Source organism: Momordica charantia, assembly GCF_013281855.1.
Source record: "Momordica charantia cultivar OHB3-1 chromosome 9 unlocalized genomic scaffold, Mcharantia_2.0 BLBB01000009.1, whole genome shotgun sequence".
NCBI lineage: Eukaryota > Viridiplantae > Streptophyta > Magnoliopsida > Cucurbitales > Cucurbitaceae > Momordica > Momordica charantia.
In genome coordinates this window covers 2,738,268-2,756,130 of record NW_028275167.1, presented here as the reverse complement: position 1 = coordinate 2,756,130, position 17,863 = coordinate 2,738,268, and the positions used below count along the sequence as shown (strand labels likewise).

General features: G+C 35.2%; 3 protein-coding genes across 9 annotated transcripts; 1 reads left to right on the top strand and 2 right to left on the bottom strand.

Moving 5' to 3' along the window:
- Positions 1-489: 489 nt before the first annotated feature.
- ATXRCC1 (BRCT domain-containing DNA repair protein) lies at positions 490-5,514 on the bottom strand. 2 transcript variants are annotated; one of them, XM_022294998.2, is made up of 8 exons: positions 5,356-5,514; positions 4,575-4,945; positions 4,282-4,470; positions 3,635-3,746; positions 2,432-2,517; positions 2,116-2,226; positions 1,806-1,892; positions 490-928 (listed from the first exon to the last, which is right to left on the bottom strand). In XM_022294998.2, exons 2-8 carry the CDS (start codon positions 4,797-4,799, stop codon positions 596-598), a joined length of 1,143 nt encoding a protein of 380 aa, XP_022150690.1. In that variant the 5' UTR covers positions 4,800-4,945; positions 5,356-5,514; the 3' UTR covers positions 490-595. The 2 variants fall into 2 exon arrangements, with proteins under 2 accessions (XP_022150690.1, XP_087974177.1); XM_088118051.1 differs by having other exon boundaries at positions 490-886.
- A 777-nt stretch (positions 5,515-6,291) lies between these two features.
- On the top strand, positions 6,292-11,628 carry CENP-C (centromere protein C). Of its 6 annotated transcripts, XR_015786997.1 has the most exons (12): positions 6,292-6,551; positions 7,186-7,391; positions 7,473-7,561; positions 7,651-7,753; positions 7,854-8,065; positions 8,247-9,115; positions 9,212-9,305; positions 9,818-9,894; positions 10,485-10,554; positions 10,647-10,754; positions 11,026-11,224; positions 11,359-11,628. XR_015786997.1 is itself a non-coding variant. In XM_088116835.1 (11 exons), the coding sequence occupies exons 1-11, from the start codon at positions 6,390-6,392 to the stop codon at positions 11,163-11,165; spliced, it is 2,037 nt and encodes a 678-aa protein (XP_087972961.1). In that variant the 5' UTR covers positions 6,292-6,389; the 3' UTR covers positions 11,166-11,628. The 6 variants fall into 6 exon arrangements, 5 of the variants coding, with proteins under 5 accessions (XP_087972961.1, XP_087972962.1, XP_087972959.1 ...); XM_088116835.1 differs by having other exon boundaries at positions 8,247-9,022; positions 11,026-11,628; XM_088116836.1 differs by having other exon boundaries at positions 6,293-6,551; positions 7,854-7,942; positions 11,026-11,628.
- A 982-nt stretch (positions 11,629-12,610) lies between these two features.
- Positions 12,611-15,289, bottom strand: LOC111014969 (putative receptor-like protein kinase At4g39110). The gene has a single exon (XM_022289855.2). The coding sequence runs from the start codon at positions 15,287-15,289 to the stop codon at positions 12,665-12,667; it is 2,625 nt and encodes an 874-aa protein (XP_022145547.2). The 3' UTR covers positions 12,611-12,664.
- Between the last annotated feature and the right edge of the window lie 2,574 nt (positions 15,290-17,863).

Sequence of the window (17,863 nt, the reverse complement as noted above, 5' to 3'; positions counted from 1 at the left end):
CATCTATTCATTCCCTCCTCTTGACCGCCACTAGTTTGTTCTCCACAACCAAATAGTAATAATGAAACATAAGCATTTAATAACTATTTATATTTATTGTCTATCTATCTGTAGAAACATTGTTGAAATATAGAAATTTTAGAAACAATAAATTTTTTTTGTTTATGGTTATTATTCGTAATTTGTTAAAAAACACATATAAACATATTATTTTATGATTATTAAATCTATAGATATCGAGGCAATGCAATTCTATTTTTCTTTATTAAAAATAAAGAAACAGAATTGAAACAAAAAATGAGAATGGTATTAAACGACCTATATGTTTGCGTGATTTAGCTTATCCACACTTTCAAACTTCAACTTAAACCATTCCAATAGGACCTCCTTTCCTTTATGGAAACAGGAAAAGGCAGACCATTCCAATAAACAAAAGGATCATCGCAAATCACCAGTCATGCAAGAATAAACTTGAGAGGCACAGAAATATAGGAACAACAAAAATGGACTTGTAAGATTGAAATAGGCAGATCATGGCAATACATACAGCAGAAGAGTTTTCGCTTCATAAACCAAGAAGTGAAAAGGACCTCAGCTAAGTCTTCTTACAAGCTACATTCTGGAATGCAAGGTCAATCTCCTCCTCCGTCATCTCAATCGTGTCATCGCTATCATATCCTCGTGCGACACGCTCATCTTCCTTTTCCTTACAACCATTTTTCAGTTCTTTGCTGATATTTGGCCTCTTCTTTCTATCTGGGGAATTGTCAAGTAGAAAATTAAGTTCTACTTCATAAATCTTTTTAGAATCTATAGCTTGCCTGCGAAGTTCCTCCTTTGATATTGACTCTTTCTTACTGCAAAGCTTTGCCAGCTCTTCCACCACCTGAGGAACAAATTTCCACTCCTCTGTCACTTGATTGATGTCCTGGATACGAATTAAATAAGGATCAAGTGCCAATCTAGGGATAAAAGCAGACACCTTTGTTACCTTCGCATTAAATAAAATATAACTGAGAACGAAGTATGCAAGCAGAATGCGAAGATATTTGGTTGAGCATAATGAAAGAAGTGGCAATATAAGATTTATGAGGACCGCTTGAAAGTACCAATTGAACTTGAACTAATTTTCGACCAACAGAAAACTTTCAAAAAGTAGGGAGAGAAAAAAGTCCGGTGGTTCTCGAGTTGAGCTGCAATGAGCTATGATGTCCAGGTTTGAGTAGCTGGTATTTCATAGCATTGTTGATTGGTCATTCATATCAGTTGTTTTCTCACACTAGAGATCATTTAGAAAATGATGCGAGGCTTGAGCTACATAATCTTATACAAAATAGCCAGCTCAAATAATGCAGGGGCAAAGGATACTTACCAGAGAACGACTAACAAATTCTGTTTGCTCCACAGGAGGGAAAAAAAAAAGAAAAAGAAGTGACCCATGCCTAGAACAACAATGTTCAAATACTGCATTCATAACTAGCCGAAGATGTGACTTACCAGGCACAATTCACTTGCTAATAACTAAAACCCTCAGAAGAAATTGATGAAGGTAAATCTTGAAGAATTTAATAATAAGTAAATAGGATTCTTCAACTATTTGAGGACAGTCGCAATCTGAAAAGGCTTTTTGTTAAAGGGCAATCCCAACAAGATGCTTGAAACGTAACAAACAAATCTACTACTCAGTCATTGATATTTTTCACACATTACCATAGTATTAGCAATGCATTTACTAGCATAGTGCTGCAAAGGATGTATGAATTAATCATAACTACATCATCGCCTGCAGGAGAAAATTTGTCTACCTGATCTTGATGAAGAGAATCTATAGCATCTTGTAAACAAGTTAAAATTCCTTCTGCTGCTATTTTCTTTATCTCACTTGGATCTGGCTACAAAAGTTTTAAAATGAAGAATTAAAATCAAAACAAAATCAAAATAAAATCAAAGAGATTTCACCATTATACAAACTTTAAGCGTGCAAAAGGAAGAGTTCCATGACTCCTAAAACCATCTAAGCAATTTAGATAGACAATTCCAGGTTGTCAACTAACTCGCATGTACCACTGGCTGCATAAAAAAAGTAAAACATATATCTTGCACATTTGATCTAACCTTTTCTTCTTGACTCTCCAGCCAGGAAATTGTTTTATTGTAATCATCAGTAGCCCATTTCTTCAATTTCGGAGGAGAAAAGCACTCTCTTGAAGAATTATTATCTCTACTCTGCAATAGTGCACAATAAAAAGTAATAGCTATATATCAGCAATGACATTTATATGAATATAAAAAGTGTAGCTGAAGAATAATCTGCATTCCCACATAAGGTCTAGCTTTGTTAGTTAGCTCCCACATAAAGCATACAAATCAGGATGGAAGAACAAAGATATGATATAATAATATCGAGTTTCACAAGTATCAGACTATTTACCTGAGATATATCTTGCTCATTTTGTTTTAAATGTGAAGTTCTTTCAACTGGCTTCTGAGGTTTCTTGGATGACGATGCAATCTTAGCTGCAACCACATATCCGGGATGAATATGAAGGATGGGAAATTTGGAAATGCTTCTTCAGCATTGGGTATATGATGAAGGCACAACAACATCAAAACTTAGAAAAAACCAGGAAACCAACGAAATGATAGGCATAGGACTTTGAGTTCCAAAGTCATGACATCCATCCGTATTACATAGCCATAGCATATGTCAATATTACCCATGATGCAATTCTATAATAAAAGCAAGTAGGTACAGGCATAGATTGCTTCTTTCTCTTTACCATCATTCAACAAATTTTATGTGTCTAATTCATTCGTCAAATTCATTGAAATGTAGTATACACTATGTAGTTGGTACTGGTGGTCTTAGTATTCTAAAAAGGACAAGTTCTTTGTTCAGCCTATGATCTAGAGTGGGCACAACACAAAGGATGATATTCAGAAAATAAGCCCTTATGCTACTACTCATCTCCTAGTTGGTGCATCTCATGCAAGAACAGTGAAACTGAGAACCACCTTTTCTTTAGCTGTAAGATCACTTATAGGTGCTGGAGTGAGGTTTTTTAGGAGTTCCACCAAGGCTGTGGTATGGTAGACTCCCTTGCTGCAAATGTTGTGCAACTCCTTTGTGGCATCCATTTTACAAAAAGTTAAGGTTTTGTGGCTTTGTGCAGTAAAAATGCTTATTTGGAAGGTTTGATAGGAAAGAATAAAAAAACATCGAAGAAACTATTGAGGGTGGTAGGAGATTTGGGATTTAGGAAGAAATTAAAATTCCAGGGTCATTTTGGTGTACAATTTCTTCCTTTTATGTGATTATAATACCTTTATGATTGCAACTAATTGGAGCTGCTTTTTTGTAAGCTCCTTTAGTTTTTCTCTCTTTTTATTTACATATCATCACTGAGACGTTTGTTTGCTGTTAAAAAAAATTCGTGGTAGATCAACAAAAAATATCCATAATTGACAGATACCTGTGAATTCATGACTTCAAAGGTATTTGAACATACGATTTGCCTCTTTAGCTATAAATATTGTGCCAACCTATGGTTACGGTGGCTATGTCTAACATTAATTTTTACATAAACGTTTCTTGGAACTAACAGCTATGCAAATGTAGGCATTTCTAGATCACCTTGGCGGGCTTCATGTGAAAGGTTGCTTCTTCGCCATGGTTTTCCAGCATGCAGAAGGTGGCTTTCAATGTCAATGAGCTTCTTCTGTGCATAACAACCTGAAATCCACTCCTAACGAAGTACACAGAATACGATTACTGAGAACCTAAATCTAAAGTTTGAAAACATGTATGGTACCGACCAATGACACAACCAGAAAATGGTTTGGTCGGCAAGTAAAAGTTTGAGATTCTAGAGTTGATTTATAGAAAAATCTAAATCTAAAGAAACAAATGTGCAGATATTGTATGCACTCGAAAGGGAAGCACACTGCCTAATTGTTGATCAATATCATATTATATGCAGGAATAATACATATGATCACACTAGAAAATAAGCCAATGACAAAATCAAGACTCGGAATATTTCAAAATAACCACAGAATTTTCAGAACCTACTAAAATAGAACAGAAAAGTTATCCTATATCATCAAAACTGATAAATTGACTGCCAGCATATTGCCTTCAATTGTTCCATTTAGTCAAATCTGGCATCAGATATATCGTGAGTTACTGACTCTCAGATTCCTACACATCAAAAACCAACACAAATTTCTTTGAAAAACTCACTTGGTTAAAGTTCAAGTTCTCATTAAATAGGAAAAAACCTTTGATACTATTGTTCCGCAATCTGATTCAACTTGTCGAAATTTTGGAGTATTTGGGAACGCACAGATCAACAAAGTGCAATCCGAGTTCCAATCCGGTTGATATTGAGCTCCCATTTCTAATGCTTGGGACCGAAGAATGCTGCGCTCGGGATTAACAAACCCTGATAACACGAATACTACTCCTTCCTGCAGTACAACGTTGGTATTTTAATTTAGTGTAAATTATTAAAATCTGTAGAAATGACACATCAATAGGAAACAGAGGGGGTGAAGGGAAACAATGAGTGAACCAGAAGTTTGGAGAAATCTCGGTGTAATGAACTGCTGATTGGGTCTTCACCGTTTCCACTCCCTTGCTTACCCTCTTCTGCTTCGGCAATCACTTCATTTCCACCAGAACCAGAACTGGTAGGTTTCTTGCCTCGAGAAGTACTCCCATCGTCCTTCCCACTCATCCATGAAGGAAGACTGCGCTTAGCACTGCCACCACCCAAATTAGTCTTCGAATTTGACATAAAGGATCCTACTAAAACGATATTATTTCTACCACAAGCCTAAAATCTATCAGTTCATCTCAGCTGCAATGACTCGACGACTTGAAAGAATACTCTGAGAGAAATTCGCGCTCCAAGCACCATTATTAGAATGCTCAAAGAGGTGCCTGCAAATATAACGAATGCTGTTTTACAATTCCGAAACAACTTCAAATTATTGACAAGATAGAAGGCAGGAACATAGAGACAAAATTCACTAAGCCTAGCCAAAACTAGTCGAATTCATGTCGTTGATGTATCCCATTCCAGCCTAGCCAAAACTAGTCGACTTCATGTCGTCGATGTATCCCATTAAGCAAAATATAGCTAAAAATTATACGAAATTAATGCAACATTTGTAAGCCAACTTGCACGAAAACGGAAGTTTCAAGCTGAAATGAGGTCAATACTCAAATTGTACAAAAATGCATAAAGTTTGTCATGAAATCGTCTCACTGCAGTGAAATTTGATCATTGACATAAGAGCGTTCGGAATCAAACAGCAGAGATTGCAGGAAGACGATGATACACACAATACCTAAATTCAATTTCACTGAGTTCACTCGGAAGGTCCTGAGTCGATTCGCAAAGTCAGCAATCAGCGCTTAGCCCCGCCGCGCGACTGCCACATTTCCCCGTTCCCAAATATAGAAACTATTCCATTTCATACTTCCGCCGCTGAAATTCATCGATTCGTATTTTGGGCTCATATTTCTTTTTAATTAGTCCAATTTTCTGTAAACAGATTTTTTCTTTTTTGGTAAATTCTTGTGAGAAATAAAATTATATTTTTACAGAAATAATAGTTATTTAAGTAGAATAAACTGGGATATTAAAAAAAAAGAGTAATTTTCCTAATTTTTTCCTTCATAATTATGATTAAAAAAACATTTAGTAGATGTTAGCTTAACCAATCATGTTGGTTTAAATGTCTTTTTAATTAAACACCATTTTATTTAAAATAAATTAAAATACTATTTTAATCATCGTACTATAGTTTAATGGTGGTTCGTATACTTTTAAAATTTTATTTTGATTAACACACTTTCAACTTTGGTTTATTGCAATTCCAGTACTCTCAAATGTCTATTTTAGTCCCTCCTTCTTAAAAAGGACTATTTTGGTTTATTAATTTTATTTTTAATATTATTTTTCTATCACAATTTCAACACGAAGCTATACTTAATATATTTTTTGAAATGTAATTATCACTTTATATTAAAACGTTCATGTTAGGGGTAGAAATTATGTTAAAATTTTGTAAAAAAAAATCAAAATTATTAGTAAATGGATGGATACTAGCCTTTTAAAAGTACATAGTCTAAAATAAACTAAAATTGGAAGTAAATATAAAAAATATTATTTTAAAATTATTTTGTTAATGGTTGGGATTTTAAAATTACTTTGGCAATAGAAATAAGTCTACTAAAGGAAAAATGGAAAAGTTTAAGGACCTCATCTGCAAAACAATAAAAATTTAAACGGAAGAATACGAAGATTTCGCGCTCTGGTTCTTACTTTCGAATTACGCAGTCGCTCTAGGGTTCGGTTCGAATATTAGAGAGTGCAACAATGGTGAACGAAGAAGCTCGAGACTCCGATGTAATTGATCCTCTTGCTGCTTATTCTGGCATCAACCTCTTCCCCAGCACATTTGGCATTTTACCTGATCATTCAAAGCCACATGATCTTGGAACTGGCCTCGACGACATCCACAAGCACCTCAAGTCGATGGTATTTGTTTTCTTCCAGATTCATTGTCTATGAAGTTTCCAAGTTATCAGTATATTTGGTTTATAGTGCCTCTTGCTTGCCAAGAGCTTCGTGAGCGGTTATGTTCAATCCCCCGAGGTGTTTTTTGCCATGTTTTGGGAGGAGAATTGAAATACATATTCTGCTCCACTGTTGTTAGTCTGCCAGTGAGTGGGTGTGGTTCTCCATTGTAGTGGTAAAATTTTAGCTCAATGGTTAAAGTGGACTGTTTTCTGGTTACTGTGAAAATGTGAGGGATTAAAATGTTTTGGGTTTTGTATATGATGGTTTCTTCTTTCCTTAAAATGCAACGCATACTCTCTGGTTTTTGGTGGTAAAAGCGGATTAGCTCTTCTGATTTGTGAACTGGGATCCGAGAAACTTCCGGGCATGTTCGTTCGTTGGTTTAAGACGGGCGCTTATTTATTTATGATTTATTGTTATTTTTTTAAGTGTATAGATGCAAGAGTACTGGAGTTTATGGTGTTACAACCCTGCTTCTCATTTCTGCCCTTTAGTTTTCCGTCTCACATCATCTTGCCTCCTCATGAAGCAGTTTGTATCTAGTTTTGGCTTAATTGAGGATCAACAGCTCATGGATCTCCTAAATTTCCAGGTCTCAAGAAGTCCTAGTAAACTTATAGAGCAGGCCAGAGCCATTTTAGACGGTAACTCAAATGTGATGCACTCTGAAATTGCAACATTTCTTGTACATGATGATGAAAACAAAGAAACTACAGCAAAGGTGGAGGAAAATCCACAAGAAAGAAGGCCAGCATTAAACCGTAAGCGGGCAAGGTTTTCTTTAAAACCTGATACTAGGTAATGCATATAATTTACCTGCCTTTTCTTAAGAAAGGAAAAAAAAATCTGGTTGACTTTTATGATATCGTTATCTGATAGACAACCTGCTGTTAACTTGGAGGCAACATTCAACATTAAACAATTGAAAGACCCCGAGGAGTTCTTTTTGGCCTTTGAAAGGCTTGAAAGTAAGTTGTGCTAATTTGTTTTACAACCCAAATTTCAGATGCATTTAGAATTCACATATTTTTCTTCCCATTGTGCAATTGCTCCATAGATGCCAAAATAGAAATACAGAAACAAACGAGAGGAGTTTTGAAGGACTTGAACCAACAGAATCCATCCACGAATACACGTCACCGTAGACCAGGGATTCTTGGGTATAATCACTACCATGCTATTATATTAACAAAATTTTGTGTCTTTTCTTTGCGGCATCATTTTTGTTTGGGAACCAAAATTTGGTTGTTGTCCATGCAGGAGGTCTGTTAGATACAAGCATCAATATTCATCAATAACATCTGAAGATGATCAGAACGTAGAACCCTCTCAAGTTACATTTGAATCAGGTAATATTAGTCCATCAATAATGGGCACAGAAAAATGTCCCAGTCCACCTATAATTGGCTCAGAAAAGAGAACTGGTGAACATGTCCCATTTGAGGAGGAGGAGGAGGAGGAGGAGTTAGTTAGTAAGTAATTTCTAATGGAGATTTATAATGCAACATTCTGCAAGCATCATGGTCCAGTAGATTTTAGATATCTCAAATATCATTGTCCTCTCCCCCTTTCCTCTCCCTCTCTTATTTTTTCATATTTCGGTGTCAGTGTAGACCTTTTTTTGATGCTATGATATTTTTTTCCTCTTTGCAGCCTCAATCACCAAGTCAGAGAACAAAGTGAATAGAATTTTGGATGAGTTACTGTCGGCTAACTGTGAAGATTTAGAAGGTGATCGAGCCATCAACAAATTACAGGAATGCTTACAGATTAAACCCATCAATTTAGAGAAATTATGCCTTCCAGATTTGCAAGCTATTCAGACAGTGAATTTGAAATCTTCAAGAGGCAATGCGCCAAAGCGTAGTTTGATCAGTGTGGACAATCAATTACAAAGGATAGAGACTTCGAAGTTTAAGCAGGATGATGAAAGTTCTGTTCATCTGCTTTCTACGCCATCCTCAATGAAAAGTCCATTGGCATCAGTATTAGCCCTAAATAGGCAAATTTTGCTTTCAAATTCATCAAGTGATCCATTTTCAGCTCATGACATTGACAAGTCCCCAGCAAGAAATCCTTCCTTTTCTGAACACATTAATCACTTGTCTGACATAGTTGATATTGCAAAGCAGTCGAGTGTTTCTAAACTGAAGTCACCTTTAACCAAAGATGGTGAGGCTGTACCTAATGGAATTAGGTCACCCAAATGCCCTATTGGAGATGTTGATTCTATGTCTAAAATATCTTTGGCTAATGTTTTAAATGTACCCGAAGTTGGTGGCAATGCTGCCTTAAATGGAAGTCACGCCAGCATGGAAGCTAAGGAAATTAGTGGTAGCGACACAGAAGTGGAAGTAAATAAGAAATTGAGTTGTCTTGGAGCCAAAGCAGATGGTTTGGCTAATGCATCAAATGCATTGGATGATGAGGTGCATTTTGTTGTGCTAGTAAATAAGAAATTGAGTTGTCTTGGAGCCAAAGCAGATGGTTTGGCTAATGCATCAAATGCATTGGATGATGAGGTGCATTTTGTTGTGCTAGTTACTATTTTTACCGCTGCCCTTTAGAGTTATAAATGTTTTGAAGTTGGATATTGTGTTTGTTGTGACAATAAACAGATGGAAGATCATGATGAATTAGCTTCAGAGCAACTGAACACATCCAAGGTGGATGCGACTAAAGAGTATCCGTTTGGTATTCAGAGTCAGTTGGGTATGATCACCAGTACCAGAATCATTAGTTGCTCTAGCTGATAATTTCTTGTACAATCTTGTCTAAGGGAAATTATAACCAAACGTTATGTTATTGCTCATCTTAGTGCTTTTGATGGTTGGACTTTTTTTTTAATAATAAATTTAGGATAAATATGTTCTTCTAGATCTGAGGACTAATATATAACTTTATAAGAAATATGTCCTTGATTTTGAAATAAATTTTAGTAGTTAAGCGTGTACCACTTCAATGCTTCACATTATGAAGGAACTCTATAACTATGATGTGTTCTTCTGAATGAAAAGACACATGCTAAAATATTTTTCAATCATGTTATAATTATGAATTGATTTCAGCTTTCTCATATGAAGAACCATTTTCTTTCTTCACAGATTGCACTGTTTATGTTCTTCCATTTTTAGGTTGAAAAGGCAGAAATTAATTGTTTGCTTAATAATTCCCAGTAGATGGATTAGATGATTTCAGACTCTGCATCCTTTGTTTTTTAACAGATCAATCAACTGCTACTTCTACTGATAATAATGTAGACGGGGTGTCCAGGAGCAGTGGAACGGATCACCATGATAAGGTTTTTGACCTTTCCTTTCTTTTTTCCTCTCTTGGACCTCTATTTCCCGTTGCTAATTATTGATGACTTGAAGTGCTTTGTCAAATTATGGTGTTTGTGAAATATGAAGACTTTCTTTATTGTGGTTACCATTGTCCTAAGGAAGTACTGTTTTTTCTTTTTCTAATTAATATATATATATAAATAAGAAATGGTACATTCTAGATATTTCATTGTAGTACTGTATTCAGTTTCATTGTTCATTTTTTCCTGCCCGTGTTTGTTTCATAATTCTTAATTTCTCAAAACTACTAATATTGTCACATTATTGTTGACTATTGCTTGATTTCATGTGCTATTCTATTTTTATTAATGTATTGCCTGCTAAAATTTAAAATTAGTAGCAGCATACCAACTCCACTCGCTGCCCCTATGTACTCCGTAGAACATTAGGAATAAGTAAATTAACTTGTCACCACCGAAGGAAGAAATTAGAAAATGATAAAGACCCCTCCTTTTATTAACTCTACTTGTTTGCTAGAACATGGTTGTTACTGATTTGACTTTTGAGAGAAAATCAAGGATTTTTTGGGTTTTTGATGTATGAACAGGTCAAGCCAAAATCTCATGCAAACAAACAACGCAAAGACAAAAACATTTCTCGGAGGCAAAGCCTTGCAGGTGTTTATACGTAAATTTAACTCAAATTTTAAATTCTATATTATTTAGATTTTTCTTCTGAAAATACTTTGCATATCTGCTAATCTTTCCAGGGGCTGGTACAAAGTGGGAAAGTGGGGTAAGAAGAAGTACGAGGTTCAAAACACGACCTTTGGAGTATTGGAAAGGTGAAAGGCTGTTGTATGGACGTGTACATCAGAGTAAGTGGACGCTTATTATTGCAACTTTCTTTGTTAATGTCTTTCATCAATAGGCATATCCATATGTACATGTTTCTCTTTCTCACAAATTCCTTATTTAAGACTCTTTTCGATTGACAATATTTTGTTAGTCCTGAATGTGGACATGCCTAAAGTCAGTTTTTCTTCTTGTTCAATTTTAATAAACCATTATATGAACTGGTAAAATAAATGAGTGTTCTTCGATCTTATTCCATGGTGCTATTTCATGTGCATGTAAACTAATTACCAGACTCCTCCTTAGGCCTGGCAACAGTAATCGGGATGAAGTATGTGTCTCCAGCAAAAGGTAATGGCCAACCAACTCTGAAGGTGAAGTCTCTGGTCTCTAACAAGTACAAAGAACTAGTTGAGTTTGCAGCTCTGCACTAAGGGTCAGTACACAAAGGAGGAGCAAAGAGCTCTGCAGCTTTTTGGACTTTTCAAGTGCGGTAAGTAATTCTCTTCTTGAATATAAGTAGGAGAGTTATGCTTATGCCATAGTATTGTATATTTCTGCGCCATTATTCTATATCATCATATATATATATATCCATCACAAGCTGTCTCACTTGTGTGTAAACAGATGAACATTATGTTATCGCTCATGTACTCGTGTCATGTGTTCCAGAAAGAATTGTAATCCTTTGGCCAACTTGTATTTGCCTCACTGTTTTTTTTCCTCTCTTTTTCTTTTTTGAGGGTGGCCAAATTGTAAACCTTTGGTAGCCTTGAGAATTGCTAGCTACAGGATCTTGTATAGGATTGGTTGTAGTGTAGTATAGTAGAGCAAAATGTAAGGGACAGCTGAAATAGAAAAAATTGACAATATCGATGGAAGTGAGGTGGTTTTGTATTTTGAACTATCCTTTAACAGTTAGCGTAGCATTATTTGTCTGTTTGGTCTAGGGTCGGTGCTATCCTTCGTTGTGAGGAGACATCAAGAATTTTTGGTATTAAACTCACTCACTCGAAGGTTCGAAGATAAAGACAAGATTACAAGTGTTACCACAAGGCTCCATGACCTTACCAATGGAACCGGTAGCAGATTTGAAAATTGAATATCAATTTTAAAAAAATTATTTAATGTGTTTAGTAATATATTTGAAAACTAGGGGTAGTTACTAATTATATTTAGTTCAATCTAAAATAATATCAATTAATATGTGAATATTTTTGTTATAAATTTTACTGAATTATTTACAATATTATATAGTTTATAATATTATATTTTACATGTTTTAATTTTAAAAAAAAATGAAATGAGTTTGTAACATAAAATAATATATCTATCAATTTTTTTTAAAATTTTTTTCAATGCAATTCTACAATTAAAATTTAAAATTTAAAATTCAAAATATAAAACTACTGAAAGCATAAAGATGTTAGTTTTAAAATTTACACTATTTGAATCACACAGAATTCAAAAACAATTTAAAAAAACAGATCTACCAAACATTCTAATCAAATCTATCAATCTTTCCAAGTCTAAAGGCAAATGGGGAAATTGGAAACCAATTTGCCAAAAACTTTGTTAAAGGGTTAAATGGCAACCAATTCACCATCTAAGATTGAAATATCTTATATGGTTACAAATCAGGTTGTAGCTTATAAATTGGAGTAATATATAGGATTAGCTCTACTGCACGTTTACATTGTTAAACATCAGTATAGAAAATCACAACATATTTACCAGATTTTTTTTTTTGCTTTTCTTTTTCTTTTTTTTTTTTTGCCTTTCTGATCCAAACAATCAGACACTCCCACATAGTAAAATAAAAAAGAAAAAAGGAGAGAAAAAAGAATGGGTAAGGAAGAACACACATCCAATGCAGATTAGCCTATCCAAAGTATAGTCAATTCGAACCTCCATGCTTTAGGCCTTGTTGAAATCATCTACCATTGAGGTTAGAAAAATGAGCAAACATTGCACTTCCTGAGTGATCATCAATGGCTTGGACCTCGGCCGGTGTCCTATTCTGTTCCGGCTGCACAACAGGGCGGTCGTCGGAGTTTGGTGCAGTGTCGTCGTCGTCGTCAATGGCAGTAGCAGGGGGGGCTGCAGCCGTGCCCGGGGATTTGTTTTCTTCATCAGCCTTGCCCTGTGCAAAAGCTTCTTGAAGTTGTAAAGCATACTCCAAATTCCACAGCACATCCCCCATGCTTGGCCTATCAACACCATGTTCAGCAAGACATTTCTCTGCTGCTTCTGCAAACTTCTTCATGGACTCGGGATTTATGGCTCCAACTAGATGAGGATCCATGATTTTTTCCAAACACCCCTTTCTCTTGCACTGCATTGCCCAATCAGCCAAGTTTACTTGTTCTCTTGTCAAAGATGGGTTGATTGCTGGCCTAGCACATAGAGCCTCAAGAAGAACAACTCCAAAGGAATAAACATCTGATTTTTCTGTCAACTGTTGTCTCCTAAAGTACTCTGGATCCAAATACCCAAAGCTTCCCTTCACTGCTGTACTCACATGCCCTTGCCCCATTGGAGCATCCTTCGACAGCCCGAAATCGGCCACTTTTGCGGTGAAGTTTTCGTCCAGCAAAATGTTGGTTGTTTTGACATCACGGTGAATGATTCCCTGTGCTGTTCCTGTGTGAAGGTAATGAAGACCTCGAGCCGCTCCGATACAGATCTCTAGCCTTTGTTTCCATGATATTGGAGATAAGTCCTTGCCATACAAGTGATCTCTGAATGGCCCATTTGACATGAACTCATACACCAAGATCATCTCAGAGTTTTCATCACAGTACCCAATTAAAGAAACCAAGTGCCTGTGTCTGAGCTTGGAAAGCATCTGAATTTCTGTTTGGAATTCTGTAATGCCTTGTTCTGATTGTGGGTTCCCTCTCTTGACTGCCACTTTGGTCCCTTCATCAATCACTCCAAGGTACACATTTCCAAACCCACCAACACCAATTATTGAATTGGAATCAAAGTTCTTGGTGGCCTCTTGAAGCTCTGCCAAAGTAAAGAACCTGCCAAGGCCTAGAGTAGAGGAGTAAATGTTGGTTTTGTGTGATCCATATGAGGTCTTGCTCATAAAGCTTGTGTCACCAGCATGTACAGGAAGCAACCAAGAAGAGAAACTATTCCTCTTCTGCCAATCTTGAGGCCTTTTGTGCCATTTCATCACCATGGCACCCAGCCCGACAAATGCCCCGAACATCATCGCAAACCCAACTGCAGCGACCGTGCCACGATTCGACCCATTTGCAGACCTACCATCCACTCCAAACTCTCCATCCAGACTATTAACAGAATTGCTTATCTTCAATACCTCCAAGCCATTTAGAATGGCATTCGCATTGCCCGTATCGACATTAGCCGGACTAACTTGAACTTTCAGTCCCTCTGTAATCTGTGAAGCATTAACCACAACATCCTTGTAATATGCAGTCGCCAAACTTCCGAGCTTGTGCGACAAATCCAAGTTCATTATTGCTGGCTTCCCGTTTACATAAACATTGAAGTAGAGACTGTTGAGAGCTTTGCTGACAATGTCACAGAAATGCAAGCGAATTAGATACCCAAATGAGGGATCTGCCTCAAGTTTCCATGTGATATTGAAAATTGGTACATTGACATTAGCCTCTCCCATTTCAACTGCACTTGCATACACACTTGGAGGAGCAATTAACATGCCTTTTTCTTCCAAACCATCTTGGTATTTGATGCTGCTGCTCTCAACAACCACTCTCTTACCAGCAGCTTTTGGTATTCTGTAAGTTTCATCTGTCTCCCACGTCCTCCCAAGAGTGTCATTTCTTGGAGTGATTACAGGTCCTCCCATGTTTACCCTGTACAATGTCTGAAATGCATACTTGGCCAGGCCCTCGATCTTCCCGACTGGAGATAGCTCAATGTTCGAGTCAGAAATCAAGTCTTCTGGGGCCGAGACCACCTCGATGGCGTTGACAAAAGCAGCCGAATTCTTCATTGGAAAGAACTTGATTGACAATTTAGGATCAGTGATGTTGAGCAAAAACTCCTTGAGAACATATGTGGATGCATTGTTGATGTTGAAACTGTGAAGCAACACATACTTCTCTGTGGTTACTGAAAACTTGGCCTGCAAGAGATCAAAGGCATCGGTTTTAACAGGGAGGAAATGGAGGCGCACCCAATGCCATCCGGGCTCTGTCATCTGAAAGCTGTAACTAGCTTCTTGGAGGAAGATCCTGGCCGTCAAGTCGACCGGGGATGGCGCCTTTGTCTCCGGTGGGGCGGCCGCTATAATGTCATCCTTGGCTTCTAAGTACTGCTTGGATTGCTCATCCGATTTGAACACTCTCCCATCAGGGAGGGCGCCCAGTTCCTTGTTGGCACCACAATCAATGAGGAAGTTGTCTTTGGGAATGAAGGAAGCGGCGGGGCCGACCGCGAACACCGCGGTCGGGCCGTAAACAACGAAACAGAGAAGAAGAACCAGGAGGAGAGTCATCGGAAAAGATGACATCAATGGAGAGATGGAATTTGAAAATATGTTCTTTTCTTTGATCTCCATTCCTCCTGGGTGAGGAGGTCTGAATCAAGAAAGAAAAGAAAGAAAGGCAAAGCTGAGGATTTTTCTAAAAAGAGTCTCTATTATGGGTTTTCCCATACCAATTGGTTGTTTTTATTTACCTTTTTTTAAATGGATGAGATGTAGTTTTGACAAAAATTCCAACAATATTGAGGCAAGAATTGGTTGTGGGAGGGGATTTTGGCCCATTGAAATGCCTGTTGCTTTTTGGCCACTTGATTTTTTTAGCTTCACCACCCAAATCAAACTAGGAAGCATTTGAAAGAGTCAAAAAGGCCTCAACTTTTGTTGGTTTTTTTTGTTTTTCTTTATTTTTTCAATTTTTTATAAGGTTCAACTTTTGTGGTTCACCATTCACCCTTACAGTTTTTGCATCTTTTGATATAGAGTTGCCATTTCCAAATAGTATTTTTCCTTAAAAGAAGTAATTTTTTATGTTATTATAAGAATGCAAAATATATTATAGTGGCACATGTTTATAAAGAGAGCATAATAAAGGTATAATTCAAATAATAATAATAAGAAAAAAGATACAAAGATATCAAAGAGTTTTAATTTTTATGTAATTTATCGAATGATGTAATTATATTGGGATGACTACATTGGAGTTAAACATTTTTTTAGTACAATAAATTACGAATTCGATGGTTTAGACCTCTGATCTTAATGAAAGGGGTAGGTACCAATTATTATTGAGCTATGCTCATGTGGACGTTGGAGTTATACATTTTGAAACAAACCAACATTCATTTACATGCAAATGATATAAAATACTTTTTGTTTAAAAGAAACGTTCTTGCGTTTGATTTATTTAGGCTAAATCAGTTGGAATTTGAAAAATACTTGTCTTCCTAGATAAAGACATTCTTGAGAATATCTATTCATTGAATTCATTTGAATATTATTCCATCAATTAAGAAAGAATATTATTTAAAATTGTCATCACAATGGAACTGTTATGTTTATAGTCTAAATAGGATATATGACTAATTTTTTTTAGATATCTTTCTCATCTATTTTATATTTTATTTTTAGTAGGATGTTTATGATTATAAAAGTGACTTATGTTGAATAATTTCTCTAATATGTAAGGTTGTTTAAAGCACTCTCATTTGCCAACTCCCAATTCTAAGAATACTCATATTCTTTATATAGCAATATAATATATATACTATAATAACATTATATATATATATATATATATTATTATAATTTAGAATATAAAATAATGTATTTTTTAATAATTTTTTTCTTTATAATATTAAAAATAAAAGTAATAATATATAATTTTTTTAAAAAAAATATTCAATTAAATGCAAATCTTTTTACAAAATGCATAATCAACCCCACAAAATTCATACAAAATAGTATATATGTTATATGTATGTATGTGTGTGTACATATATCTTTTAAATTTGTTTACTTTTTATCTTTTCTTTTGCAATTAAATATTTCATATTTTTTTAAAAAAAGCTCACCTTAAGATTCTCCCCACTTAGATCTTCTAAGTTACTTTTTCTTTTATTTATTCATTTGTTCACTATTAAAACCTTTCAAATTCTATTAAAAAGGTTTTAAATTCTATTAAAAAATCCTCTATCATAAATATATTTGTTAGGTTATACTAATTCATTCTCTTGGTTAGGAAGCTTGATCTCCACCTCAAAAAAAAAAAAAAAGCAATAATAAATATGAAAACTACAAAAATTTACGAATGACAATATTCATAACAAATAAACTTACACGTAGGACATCAGCTATGAACGAATACTTCCCTGAGCTAACTAAAATCTTACTGTATATTGGCAACCTGAGCAGGATGGGCTAAGATACTATCTCCGACCAAAAGATCTTGAGTTTGAATCTCTCACCCTCACATGTTGTAATAAAAAAAAAAAAATCTTCATTGTATATTGGTAGGTTCCAAATTGACGCATCAATCAGGTTCTAGAATATTATTAACAATACTAGTAAGAATGACTTATACTAAAAGAAGTGTTTCAAAATTAGGATTATTAAAATCGTATTTGAAGTCAACTATGTCACAAGAAAGATTAAATTGATTAGCAATATTCGGCTGACCATATATATCAATGAACTTAGATTTTTAAAATTTAATATATAATTTTACATCTCAGAAAATAAGAAAAATAAAATTTAGATAATAGATTGATACTATATTACGACCTTTTATTAAAATTTTGGGATAAACACATGAGTAGTCATGAGATCCTAATTTCAAGATTGTCTATATTTTAAAAAAATTTCACTCGATCCCGACGTTTGGTGTTTTGCTAGTTTTAGTTATATTGACGTTATATATGATATATATTGAATGGTAAGTTTAAGTAGTATATACTGTGAATTCACATACATACTCGAGTATATATATCACATAATCTTCGTTAGTGTTTTTGAATTTAGGTATATACATGTTTATATTATTCATTAAATCCAACAATATAGAAAAATCTACCCGACAAATTTTAAGTACATAAATGGAATCATACATCGTATACATAAAATAGATTGAACTAAAAGTGATGTTATAAAATA